At 43.5% G+C, this 14067-nt stretch overlaps 1 protein-coding gene across 5 annotated transcripts in view; it reads left to right on the top strand.

The window, feature by feature from the left end:
• The window catches only part of TSHZ2 (teashirt zinc finger homeobox 2), a 344424-nt gene that overhangs the window by 17110 nt on the left and 313247 nt on the right, over nucleotides 1–14067 (top strand). For 2 of the 5 annotated variants that reach the window (XM_083744174.1, XM_083744173.1), the window contains exon 1: nucleotides 13387–13691. The exons of 2 other annotated variants lie outside the window; for them this stretch is intronic. In XM_083744174.1, the coding sequence (XP_083600300.1) occupies nucleotides 13658–13691 (34 nt within the window). In that variant the 5' untranslated portion in view covers nucleotides 13387–13657. Of the gene's footprint in view, nucleotides 1–11455; nucleotides 11526–13386; nucleotides 13692–14067 lie in introns of those variants that run through there. One more of the 5 variants, XM_083744172.1, reaches the window with a different exon arrangement.

The following is a 14067-nucleotide window of genomic DNA, read 5'->3' as shown; positions in this document are numbered from 1 at the left end:
TTTAAAATACGTCTATCAAAGTGGCTCATCATTTCAACTTTATTTTTTTATTTTTTTACTTCAGGTACCAACATGTTTAAAACCAGCACTAATTTGAGAAGATTTTGGCAGTGATTTTTCTCTTAACAGATTTGTGACGTAGAGGCTGAGGCCAAGATGCAAAGGGAAGGGCCCAGATGCTATGTGTATGGCAATGGATTTATTTTTTAACCTCCCCTGCCTTCATTTCTACCTTGGGGCAGAGCCACAGCATAGACTTTAAGGACATCCAAAGCACATTTAAAGCACACAGCTTTCCCCCAAAGAATCATGGGAACAATAATTTGTTAAGGGTGCTGGTAATTGTAGTCCTGCAAGGGGGAAACTACAGTCCTCAAGTGAGAGGTGGCAGGCACAAGAAGTGAATTTTTCAATTTTTCACAATTTTTCAATTTTAAACGTGATGTAATGGTGACCTACTCATTTGATTTCTCATGGGTGACATAAAATTCTAGATAGCAGATTATAAACCCTGATTAAAATGTAATGTGACCTGTTTCGTTTTACAGAAGGTATACTTACCACAATAACCATTGGACCTATTTGTCAGGTTTCTTACCCAGGAGAACCTCCCTCACAGTCTGCACTAAAAAAATATATTCCACGAGTGGAGAGAATGTGATTTCTGTTTCCCCATCCCAGAACAGTAAATTCTGCCCTTGTGGAAAAATCACAGCACTTATCTTTTTGAACACAGGCAAGCTTCATTTACTCAGAAGCAACAACCATACTTACATCCAGCTCTGGCAAAAAATGAAAAAAATAAAGCCTCTTCTTTTTTAAAAAAATAAATGAACTTTAAATATTCCCTGCACAAACACCCTGGAAGGATCTGATTGATATTTGACAGGTTCAATCCACTCTGGAGGGGCTTGTTTTACCTGCATATTTCATCTGCTTATGCAAAAAAAAAGGGGGGGCATAGTTGTTTTTAATTTCCCTGTTATCTCCAATAGGAGTGAAAGCCAGCTTTGGTTTTAACAGATCTGATTTGAACCTGAATAACAGATCAAATCAGAATGAAACACTGTGGACCTGAAAGCGAGCTCCTTCCAAATGTTACAGATCAGACACAGACACAAGGTAAATCTTGTGGTCACTGCACATTCCTGGATAACGCAGAGCAAAATAGCCCAGTTGTCTGACTCAAAATAAGACAGCTTCCTAATTTTTTTTACATTCTTGAAGGTTGAGGAGAACGTTCTGTAGAGAACATTCATGGGGAGCCGCACTCAGAAGGGGCACACGTGGATATGTTATGGCAAAACATACAACAAAATTTTGGATTGAAGCCTATGATATCATACTAGTTTCTAGATAACATTTCAGCAACATAAGCCCCTGCAGAGCAAGAAAGTAGGTTATTTGGTGCTCTGTGGAGCAGATTGGATCTGAGGTAAGAAGACCACCAATGTGTTTGTATGGCTGTAATACAGTGGCACAAAGTTTTTACCTCTTCAAATGATTAGTGCTTTTTGAAATACGACACATCCTACAACACTAATATGTGTGCTAAATGTTACAGAACACCTACCCCCCCCCCACAGTACCTTTCTGAATTACAGCCTCAGATCTGGATTTTGTGACTTTTAACTTCAGTCTCTAATTATAGCTAAAGAATGTCTGAAATGCACAGAGGTCTGCAATGCATCTTGGGGAAAAATCTTAAACATGGATAAATAATTTAGTTTGACAGAAACAGATGAGAAGGAACAATTTGGAAGTGAGTTCCATTTAGCATCTTATCTCTTCGAGATGATTTTGACAAGGAAATGTGGGTTGGGTTGGGCTGGGTTCCCCCATCACTCCAACCCCACTCTGGACCAAGCTGTATTATTTGACTTAACATTTTGTGTTAATTAATGGAATGTTTGAGCCTGCATTAATTTAAATTAATTTAATTTGACACTTGGGCAACAAAAGGTGCTTTTGTCACTCTTGCAGAAACGGAACCCTAATATGTGTCAGTTAAGGCTTTCTGCAGAGTCCAGGGTGGTTTTTGATTGGTTGGGAATCCCACAACCTGGACTAAGCAGTTCAGAGTCTTTTTGTTGTTCACTCGGATGTTGAAGAGAAGGCGTACCCCATGCACAATTATACAGGTGTATTAGAGACCTGCATAGTTTTGGATTGCAACCAGTGCTATTTTTCTAGAAAAAGAGGTGCCAGAACTGAGTTCCAGTGAGTTCCGGCTGGGGAAAAAAGTTCTGATTGCAACCATTCTTTCAGTCTGTAGAAGTATAAAGTTATGAGCATTAATCTGCAGAAGCATAAAGTTACGCTATGATCAGAGCTGAATACACAGAAGATTGCTGCCTAATTATTAACTTATTTATTTTTAAAAGGAAAGCCCGTGTTTGAAGTTACTGTATATATTGGTTTAATCACATCAATTAACTTTTTTCCTTTTTTCCTTTTTACATAAATAAGCTCGTAAGTGTTTGGCCAGCAATGATAGCGTCTGGTCTTTGCCAAGACAGAGCTTACTTGCAAGAGAGCCAATGTGGTGTAGTAGTTAAGAGTATTTTACTAGGACCTGGGAGAACAGGTCCTATTTGCAAGAGGCTACTCTAGAGGTGGCATTGGGAGTGGAGGTTGCCAAGGACGGGGCAGATCCAGCCTCCAAGGGGTCCACTGCAGTTGTTGCTGCCACCCTTGCTCCAGCGTAGAAGCAGCGGGCGATGCATTCCTTGGGGGCTGGATCCTGTGATTCCTGCTGCCTGAGGTGGTCACCTCATTTTACCTCACGAGTGGGCCGGTCTTGGGTGGGTGGGTGGTTATATACTGGTTCTGCTGTACTCTGATCAGGTTCTGAGGTGCACCATAAACTGTGGTCTGACATGAAAAACTGGGTAGAAAGGGAGGCAAGTGGGAGCTGTTTCTGATTTTTCTCCTTCCTGTTGAAGTTGGTGCAAGATAAAATTCCTGACACCAGGTCCAGGGCTGGTATAAACTTCCATCAGCAATGGGGGCATAATACAGGGTTTGGAATTAATGTGCTTCTCTTTCATCCCACCCATGTCTCACCCATGAGTCCACCCTGTTTTGGGTGCTCTCTGCTGTATCTTCCTGGGTGGAAATGCTTTGCAGTGGAATGTTCCAATGGTGTATTGGGGGAGTTCAAAACATATCTCAAGTTGTTCAGAGTGGTGCTCTATCAGCTTCTAGAGCTCCTCGGTCATTAGATCTTGAGTATAAGACCGCACCCTGAATCAAAACACTGTTCTCATTTAAATGAATTACAATATGCCCCGATTCCATGTACTTTGATAGGAAACAATTACATAAGTTGAATGTTTGCTCTTGGGAATGTACAAAATGGTGTAAGAACAACAAATTTTCACTGGGAGGAATAAATCCACAATGACTTTTCAGTTCCAATGTAAGGAATCCAGATAATTGAACTCAAAATCTGTTTTATTTTATTTTTTAAACGTGATGTAATGGTGACCTACTCATTTGATTTCTCATGAGTGACATAAAATTCTAGATAGCAGATTATAAACCCTGATTAAAATGTAATGTGACCTGTTTCATTTTACAGAAGACACTTAAGAATGGTTATAGAGACATTTGTAAATATGTCTAATGCATGAGAATTTTCAGGTCTATTCTTAGGCTTTTAGAAAATGCGGTGCCATCAGGAATTTAAAAAAGAAGCCTGATCTGAAGGGATAAAAAATACTACTGATTTAGTTTTTTAAACCACTGTTGTGCTATGTAGAGTAAAAGGGGACTAAAATAAAATAAAACCACAAGAATGTTTGCTTTTAACTCCTTTTTTTGCATTGTTAAAAATGTGGAACAGTTCGCTTTAAAGTTGAGATTCTAAAGGGAGATGCATTATCTAAGTTATAAACAGAGTGTTTGGTAAGGAGTCGCTCAAGTCTCGAAGAAAGAAAAGGAAGGCGGGGGAAATACAAAAAAGCACAACTTTTGCAAAAAGGGCTTTTATATCTCTATTAATTATAGAAGCACCAGCTGTGGTGGATTACAAACATGCTAGGCTGACTGGGACACCACAGGGGGAGACGTTGTGCAAAGGGCTCTATCCAGATTGGCCACACGCCCACACTTTAGGCAGATGTTTTCATAGGGTTTGCTAGCTTCTATTATGTGCCAAGACAGATTTCTGCCATTTTGGTTTGAGCTTATTGCAGTCTTCTGCGTACCTGACGGCACCTATTCCATACATACAGCATCTGTCATAAAGAGATTGCAATCTAAATTTTGAGGGGAGCTGGGACTTTTAAAAATCACTGCCGCTGTGCAGTGGGGTCAAGGCTGGTACTGTAGTACGTACCGAGGTACTGGGGTGTGTGAAGAAGTAATCTTTTCCTTTTGTGCTTCTGTCCCAATGAAAAATCACCCCTGAAACTTCTTTTCCCATAGGAAGGAAGCTGTCATGTGTGGCATGTTTCTCTTACAAGGGAAATAGCAGCCAGTGGGGGGGGGGGGGTCATTTCCCCCAGGATCACAGCACAGGGTGAAAAAATTACCACCAGCACCTATGTTCCACCATTTCAGTCACAATTCCTTCTTGCCTGACAGTGGTTGTTTTTAATGGTAAAACCAAAACACATACAATATATAATTCAATTTGGCCACCCCACTAGAGGAATTTCACCTGGCTTTAAAAAATAAATAAATTCCAACTTCCTTCAAAATCCCTACAGATGTTTCAGCTGAGCAGGATTCATTCAAAATTCCCTTTAAAAGATAATTTTGTGGTAGTTCTACCAGTTTGGTGTTGCAGAGCAGGTTCTTCGTCTTATCCCAAGGAAGACAGACACAGTTACAGTCATACCTTGGTTTTTGAACAGAATGCGTTCCGGAAGTCCTTTCGACTTCCAAAATATTTGGAAACCAAGGGTGGCTTCTGATTGGCTGAAGGAGCATCCTGCAGCCAATAGGAAGCTGCGGAAGCCGCACCAGACATTCGACTACCGAGACAAAGTTCGCAAACCAGCTCACCTACTTCCGGGTTTGCAGCGTTTGAGTTCCAAGTTGTTCATGAAGTAAGGTATAAGGCAAGTACAGATTCCTTTACTTGAAGTGATGAGCTATTGCATATTAGAAACAGAAGCAATCCAGGAAGAGGAAACTCAAAGCTAAACTGAGAACTCAAGAAGGCCACCCAGAGATTCCCTGCTCCCAGGCACACCACCCTTAGTGGTGTTTTCCTCTAGACATGGTGGGTGTCAATTAAAGACTGTTCCCCATTCTAACATTTTGCTGTACTAGATAGTGTGTGGCAGCCTTTGCCAACCATGTGCCCTTCAGACTGCAACTCCTATTGGACCGGAAAAGGCTGTTCTAAGCACTTCCCTTCCTAGAGCTGTAGTGAGTGGCTGGTTATTCCTATCTTGAATGTGTATCTTATTTCTTAACCATTTCATCTAATTTTCTTGCTTGCAAAACTGTGCCCAGACTGTACCGCTTCAGACTGCAGATGGGGGTAGGGCCTGATTGCGCACACACACACACACACACACACACACACACACACTCACAAAAACAAAGGGATGAAAATAATTTACAAAAAGAAAAGAAATCTCACAGCTTGACAGGACCACAAAGACAGGAAAGTTAGATATCACAAAGAAAAATATGTTAGCACAACAACGAGAGATGGACAGCGGAGCTCTTTGGCATGGCTGAGGCAAAGAAAAATTGGTGTGTCAAAGTGTGTACAGGTCACATCACTTGGCTGATATCGAGAGGTAAAAAAGGGAACAACTTGGAGATTTCTGTGGTTCAGCTTTGCGGGGACTGTTTAGTTTTTCTTATTGTATTTCAAATTGCTCTGGGACTTAACTGCTTTTCTTTTACATAGAGCAACTGACATTATCAAGGTGCGTTGTGCATTTTGCAGTGGAGATGCAATTTTCTATTTCCTCTTGAATCCTGGGAATGTTGGCATTTTCCAGGCTGTCAGACAAATGAGTGCTCAGTAGGACATTTAGGCCTGTCTTTCTATCTAATCTATCTAATCTATCTCATTTCTAAAGTGCCCATCACCTTGGCATCTAGGTGTAACCTTCCTGTCCAAGTCTCTTTAGCTGGGATAATTTAGCCGAATCCTAAGAGAGTTCAAATGCCGCCTGATCAGGTTGAAACCATCTTTTATGAGAATGGATTCAAAACCTATGGCTTTAATGGGTTTGGTATTGCTCTCCTCTCAGTTTGCACAGCAGGCTACAGGATTCCAATTCCTGTATTTTGTGGGTGCCGTAACAGATGCCCTGTGATCAAAAGAGCATGTATGATAGAGGCAACAAGGGACATTATCACACCTAGTTCACATCCAGGTCCTGCAATTCAGCCTTGAGGCCATTCCACAGGAATGGTGATGTGACTGAGGAAGTATGAGTTATGCTTCACTCTACCCATTTCTGGAATTCACTCAAAGTTCAATCTTTTGTTGCAGATGCCAGTCATTTGTTCAGAATGAATGGTTCAGTTCTGTCACTTGAGTGTAAAGATCCCCAAACTGCCTAGAAATAAATTCACACAGGACTCAAATTTTAGTTTGAGGTTTTGGCATAATTTTGGCCACAACCTTATTGATTACAGGCTGTGATTGGTTTGCTTAGGCCTTGGTTCAGACTATCTGAACCTGTCCAGGACTGTCCAGGCAGGAACAGAACTGACAACTGCCAGCGCAGAGGTCAGCAAAGGTAAGCACACTGGGAGATCGATTGGGATGGGAGCAGATCCCAAGATCACGCCCAGAATGCTCCCAGTGAATTTTGTATGGCCCTATCCCCCTTTCCTAACAACTCTTTCACTTGGGATGCGGGTGGCGCTGTGGGTTAGACCACATAGCCTAGGACTTGCCGATCAGAAGGTCGGAGGTTCGAATCCCCGCGACGGGGTGAGCTCCCATCGCTCGGTCCCTGCTCCTGCCAACCTAGCAGTTCGAAAGCACGTCAAAGTGCAAGTAGATAAATAGGTACCACTCTGGTGGGAAGGTAAACGGCGTTTCCGTGCACTGCTCTGGTTCAGGAGAAGCAGCTTAGTCATTCTGGCCACATGACCTGGAAGCTGTACGCCGGCTCCCTTGGCCAATAGAGTGAGATGAGCGCCGCAACCCCAGTCGGTCACGACTGGACCTAATGGTCAGGGGTCCCTTTACCTTTACTATCCCCCTTTCAGGGGTCGGACAAAAGCATGTGGAGCCCCTGGATTCCTTTAATGGAATACCCACACAGCAACCATTGGAGGGACAGGCCACAGCCACACCTAGTCCCCTCCACCACACATTAACCAATGCCTAACCGCAAACCTTACAGAGTTGTGATGATTTGCTACATGGTAGGCAAAACCCAAATGGGACCAGCCAATCGGCCAAGTGGGAAAAATTGCTACCAGGCTCCTGCCCCAAGAGCAGACAACCCACAACGGTATAGCAAGGTCAATCAAACCCTAAATATAGGGAAGGGTGGTCGGGTGATCCGGTGCATGAAGCGAAAATGAGGAAGCCCAACGCGATTGTGTAGCGGTATATAAAAGTCCCTAAGATGCAAATTTAAGCACCCATTGGTCAGAAGCAGTCCCATGCCTCCGAGGGACCAATCAGGTAGCTGTAGCTATCCAAACATACCCACCCCACCAATCAGCAAGCGGTTGTGGTGATCTCACTACAACGCATGCTCTCTGTGAGGAGAACCCAATTTCTGGGCCCTAATTCAGTAAGTGTGGTGGTCTAAATTTACCATGCTCTCAATAAATCTACCACATTCCCATCAAAAATGTTCATGCGTTAGGCCCCATCTGTACTATACATTTATAGCAGTACTATGCTGCTTTAAACAGTCATGGCATCTCCCAGAGCATCCTGGGAAGTGTAGTCATTTAAGAACGAGAGTTGTTAGGATACTCCAGTTCTTCTCATAGAGCCACAATTCATAGAGCTCCCTGGGAAGAGGGATGGATTGTTGCACCACTCTCGGAACTGTATTTCTGTTTGCACCAAACTATCTTAATTCTTATGAGCAAAACATGCATGATAAACCATCTGTATGTTAATCTTTTAGTGCCAAATCGTCTTTCACTCTTGTGATGGGTATGCATACACTGCAACTATTTCCGCCACCTTAAAAACTACAAGTGTGGCTGTGATTGATGTGTGTCACGGGTGAAAATGACTGGACCCTTTAATCTAAAAAGAGGAATTGATAATATTGAACAAATTGGCATACAACTGGAACTCATTACCATTCTAATTGGCAGTCAGGTTTTCCATGGATAACCTCTGATGAAGATCAAGAAGTAAGAAACAACATTTTCTCCTGCAGATTCCACACTTGCATTTAGAAATATTTCTACCTTTTCAGCAGATAGAAAAGGCAAAAAGAGATAAAATGGGCATTACCTAATGCCTTAGACTCCTCACCATTTCAGTCACCAAAACCTTGTTATAGTTACAAAATATTTACAAAATCCACTGGAGATTTAAATTTAAAAAAAACTGCTGGGGAATCCTATTATTTGATAAATACATTATTCCAACATTTACTTTGGTATATAATTTAAAACATGATCCTATGCAAGTAGGTACCACTATGTTAACTGGGCTCATGCCCCCAAAGGTGTCTGTAGGATAGCAGGGCAATCCTATACACAAGAAGCTGGTGTAAAGTTAAAGGTAAAGGTAAAGGATCCCTGACAGTTAAGTCCAGTCGCAGATGACTCTGGGGTTGCGGCGCTCATTTCGCTTTCCAAGCCGAGGGAGCCAGCGTTTGTCCGCAGACAGTTTTTCTAGTTCATGTGCCCAGCATGACTAAGCCGCTTCTGGTGCAACAGAACACCAAAACCAGAGCAGAGCACGGAAACGCCGTTTACCTTCCCGCAAGTTTATCTACTTGCACTTTTTGCCCTGCTTTCGAACTGCTAGGTTGGCAAGAGCTGGGACCAAGCAACAGGAGCTCACCCCATCATGGGGATTCGAACCGCCGACCTTCTGATTGGCAAGCCCAAGAGGCTCAGTGGTTTAGACCACAGCGCCACCCCATGTCCCGGTGTAAAGTTAAGTCAGCATAAAATATGCCAGATCAAAACGCCATCCTGCTGCAGGGCTAATGCCACATGAGCCAGCCTAAGCCTAGCTGGAGAAAAGAAAGGCTTTAAAATAGTGTTACATCACCCTTCTTGCTGGCTTAACTTATGCTGTGTTGCCACGTGATCATGCTGTGTAGGTCCAGTTACAGATAGGTAGCCGTGTTGGTCTGCCATAGTCAAAACAAAACAAAATTCCTTCCAGTAGCACCTTAAAGACCAACTAAGTGAGTTCTTGGTATGAGCTTTCATGCACACGAAAGCTCATACCAAGAACTAACTTTGTTGGTCTTTAAGGTGCTACTGGAAGGAATTTTGTTTTGTTTATGCTGTGTAGGCTTAGGATTCAGCCTGAGTCCCCTCTCTCTGGTCCCACCTGTGGAATACCCCCTTTTGGGGACTTATAGCAGCTTTATATCTACTAGGTTTAGCTCAGCCAGGTGGGTCTTGGTCAACCTGAGGTGAGGGAAATATTGGCTTATCTCCAGCTGAGCTAAGGATGAGGAGCAATGTTGGAGTAGCCCAGCTGTACCAGGAACCTCCTGATTCATCAGAAGATTTGCTGGATCCCAACCCCACTCATCCTAGTGGATCTTGCTATAGGATTGCTCCCTTATTACATTACATTATTAAGCTGCTTTCATCCTGGTCTTTTACACCTTTATCCGTTCCTGTTTCTTGATATTGTCCTGTAGCCTATATTTATTTTAGTTTTGGACAAATTGCATTGCTTTTCCTCTGGTAGAACTTTCTGTACATTTATCTCCTTCTCACAGGAGATAAAATAAGTGAGCTTATTCATCACTATTGTATAAGAAACCTGTATTCTCTATATTGGTGCCATTCCAAACATTCATGGGTGCTTTTTTCTATTATTTTTCCATTAATACGGGATGGGAGAGGGTTAATTTTGCTGTGATTTCTAATAAGAGATCATGGCTAAGTTTTTCATCTCTTTATTATGCTTTTGGGATATTGCTCTGATTTGTCATCGCCCTCCCTTTTTGGATATTGGATATCCCCTTTTGGATATTGTGTTTTGTGTTTGAGTAAAGGCAGATGCAGTATCTTAAAAGTGGCATAGGCTATTTCATAGTACTTCTGCTCTTTCTTCTGCCTCCCCCAGGAATATTCCTTGCAGTATTTAAGTGTAAATGGGGACAAGTCAGCTGTTGAGGGTGCCTATTGACCAGCTCCTATGCCATCTCCAACTCACGCCACACCTGATCCTAGAATCAGTTTTGGATTCATTTTGAGATGACAGATGACTATATATGTGGATAAAATGCATATGTGGTATTTGTTTGTTTTTAAAAGCAAACTATTTGTATGGTGTGCAAGTCGAGACTATACACTAAGCTCTTAGTGGTTAAGAGTTGAGACTATTTTTAACTTGGCAGTATCCTGGACACCAAGGGTGAAGAAACAACTATAAATGCTCTTAAAAGCCTAGGCCACTCTTCACCCTATCTTTCTAAGCGACTAACAGAACGCGTTAGAAAATCACCTAACCATTCTGCTTAAGGATATACAGAGCCTTCTCTCCCCCTGCCCCACTTTACATCTTGAGGCATCCACACCAAGCCAAGTTTAGCTTACAGGTTGAAATCTGACAGCCAATGTTATCTCACCCGAAGGGATTATCATTAGACAAATATGTGGTAGTGGATCAATGGCTACTACTACTATGTACTGTCTCCAAAAAACAGAAAGTGCATTCCTTCAAATACAGTTGCTGGGGAGAGTTATCTCTCGCTTGGACTACTGCAATGCGCTCTATGTGGGGCTACCTTTGAAGGTGAACCGGAAACGGCAACTAATCCAGAATGCGGCAACTAGACTGGTGACTGGAAGCGGCCGCTGAGACCACATAACCCCAGTCTTGAAAGACCTACGCTGGCTCCCAGTACATTTCCGAGCACAATTCAAAGTGTTGGTGCTGACCTTTAAAGCCCTAAATGGACTCAGCCCAGTATACCTGAAGGAGCATCTCCACCCCCATCATTCTGCCCGGACACTGAGGTCCAGCACCGAGGGCCTTCTGGAGGTTCCCTCGCTGCGAGAAGCCAAGTTACAGGGAACCAGGCAGAGGGCTTTCTTGGTAGTGGGACCCGCCCTGTGGAACGCCCTCCCATCAGATGTCAAAGAGAAAAACAACTTCCAGACTTTTAGAAGACATCTGAAGGCAGCCCTGTTTAGGGAAGCTTTTAATGGTTAATAGACTATTGTATTTTAATATTCTGTTGGAAGCCACCTAGAATGGCTGGGGAAACCCAGCCAGATGGGCGGGATATAAATAAATTATTATTATTATTATTATTATTATTATTATTATTATTATTATTATATTGCCCAGATCTCCTGTTTGGGGGCTCCCAGAGACATCTGTTTCCTTGGCCACTGTAGGAAGCAGCATGCTGAACCAGGTAGGCCTTTGGTGGAACCCAGCAGGGCTTTTCTTCTGTTCTTCTCAGCAACAGCCCATATCAGTGAGCAGGATGATTCGGCAGCACGGTGATGTGCTAAAATAGGTTCCGCGTCACCCTCCCCAGCTGTGCCCAGATTGCTGCAGGTGCTTCTTACAGACCCTGGAGACCATTCAGAACAATAATTGGCACGCACTAACAACCCTGTTTGCATTCACGTCTTGAAAATCTCTGATTACATCTGTATTTCTGCATGCAGACATTCCCACTTCGTACGCTGAGCCCGGTGATGGCTCTGAATGGCTCCCGTGTAGGGTGTGAGTTTTCTTACCTGGGAGACTGGGCTGGTCACACAGGGCAGGCAGGCTGGGCGGAAGCAGGTCACCGAGAACGCGGCAAGTGTCACTTTCTCGGCTGTAATTGAATTTGATCTGAACTGTGCTGATACATCCGGCCTCTCTCCCTTTGTTGTTCCCCTGCACATGTTGAAAATGTCTTTGTAAACCTACCCCACAACGATAATTTCATTGAGAGCCAGACATTTCAGACGTGACAGTGATCTCTAATCCTCTCTGGACAGGCAGCTCTGGGATTTCAAAATTTTCAGCCTCTGGATGCAACAAGGGGGCTGAGTTTCCACAAGGGGAGCCATCAGATGTCCTTTTAATCCTTTAATGACCTGGAGAGGTGAATTACTCTTTGTGTGATTTAATTTCATCTCTCCTAAGTTTGTCGAAGACCCAATGCAGAGTTACCATGCCATTTCCTAGGCAAGGTGCAGTTTTTGTTTTATGTTTTTATGTGCAACATGCTCATAGCCTACGCTCTGATGGAGACGCTCCGTACATTTCCCCATACATACAGGCGGATACATCACTCCCCTTTGCAGCGAAGGAATAAGAACATAAATTCAAGTGGGTTTTTTTGTGTGTGTGCCTGCATAACCATTTGAAGTGGACCACAGTATTTTTTTTATTGGTTGTTGAAATGTATAGACCACTTTTCATTTTCATTTTTTAAAAATCCTTCTTGAAGTGGTATACAAAAATATATTATTATTGCTGCGTTTGCTTCCTACCTTTTCTCCAGTGAGTTCACAGTAGTTCCTTCCTCCTCTTCCCACCCCCCCCCCTCAACGACCCCACAATGTGTGTTAGCTAAAGAGAGAGGGCCTGGCCCAAGGTGAACATCATATCTGAATGGGGATATGAGCCCTGGTATCCCAAATCCTAGGGACGCGGGTGGCGCTGTGGGTAAAACCTCAGCGTCTAGGGCTTGCCGATCGCATGGTCAGCGGTTCGAATCCCCGCGGCAGGGTGAGCTCCCGTCTTTCGGTCCCAGCTCCTGCTCACCTAGCAGTTCGAAAGCACTCCTAAGTGCAAGTAGATAAATAGGTACCGCTTTATAGCACGAAGGTAAACGGCGTTTCCGTGTGCTGCGCTGGTGCTGGCTCGCCGGAGCAGCTTCGTCACACTGGCCACGTGACCCGGAAGTGTCTCCGGACCGCGCTGGACCCCGGCCTCTTAAGTGAGATGGGCGCACAACCCTAGAGTCGGACACGACTGGCCCGTATGGGCAGGGGTACCTTTACCTTTACCTTTATCCCAAATCCTAGTCCCCCATTCAAACCGCTGCACCTCATTGGCTGTCTATACACCAGCAAGTGAGCCAAAGCATTGTTTTAAAAGCAAATAAAAGTGGGCATTTCATGCTGCAGAAAAAGCTAACTCAAACCATTGTAAGCAAACAGTTCCCAGAAGAATGTGGCCATGCTGAAAAGCAAGACACAACAGCCACCGATGAGTGACTAAATGCAGCTGTATAAAGATGGGTCTGTAAGGACTGTTTGAAGGTACCAAGGGAGAGAGCTTGCTGCAGGTGCCTTTAGGGACCCAGGAGACCAATCAGAAGAATAATTGGCATGCACTAACAACCCTGTTTGCATTCACGTCTTGAAAACCTGTGATAACATCTGTATTTTTTTGCATGCAGACGTTCTGGCTTTGAACACTTCGCCCAGTGATGACACTTAGCCTGCAGGCCTGAACGACTCAGGTGTAAGGTGTGGGTTTTCTATGAGAATGACAACTGCTATACAACTTAATGATGTTATACGGTGAAGAATCAATAATATGCAAGGCACTGTGTGCAAAAAACCAAATGCAGGTAACTCCCAAATCCTGAATGACACTTTCCAAGAAGGCCAGAGGAGATTTCATTGGCATATTTCATCTGGACTAGAAATATTATTCCATCGTTTGGAACCATCACTGAAATCCTGGAGTGTGTAACTCAAACTAGGCAGTGGGGGGGGGGGCATATATTTTGTGTGTGTGTGTGGAGAATTGCAGTAGTAAAACACACACCTTTGCGTGCGAGGATTTTTTTAAAGGGTTTGCTGTGAAGGGGATCCAAAATGTTTGCCCGCTCTTGAAAGCACAGGCGGGACAAACGTCAGTCTGTGAAAAGCCTGGATTTAATTTTGCTCCAATTCAACTTTAAAGAGTAGGTTTTTGTGGGGAAGCACAAAAACAAAAGGACG

This window comes from Podarcis gaigeae, assembly GCF_964106915.1.
Source record: "Podarcis gaigeae genome assembly, chromosome: 6".
NCBI lineage: Eukaryota > Metazoa > Chordata > Lepidosauria > Squamata > Lacertidae > Podarcis > Podarcis gaigeae.
Note: the sequence above shows the minus strand (reverse complement) of the source record. Positions and strands in the feature narration are given on the sequence as shown.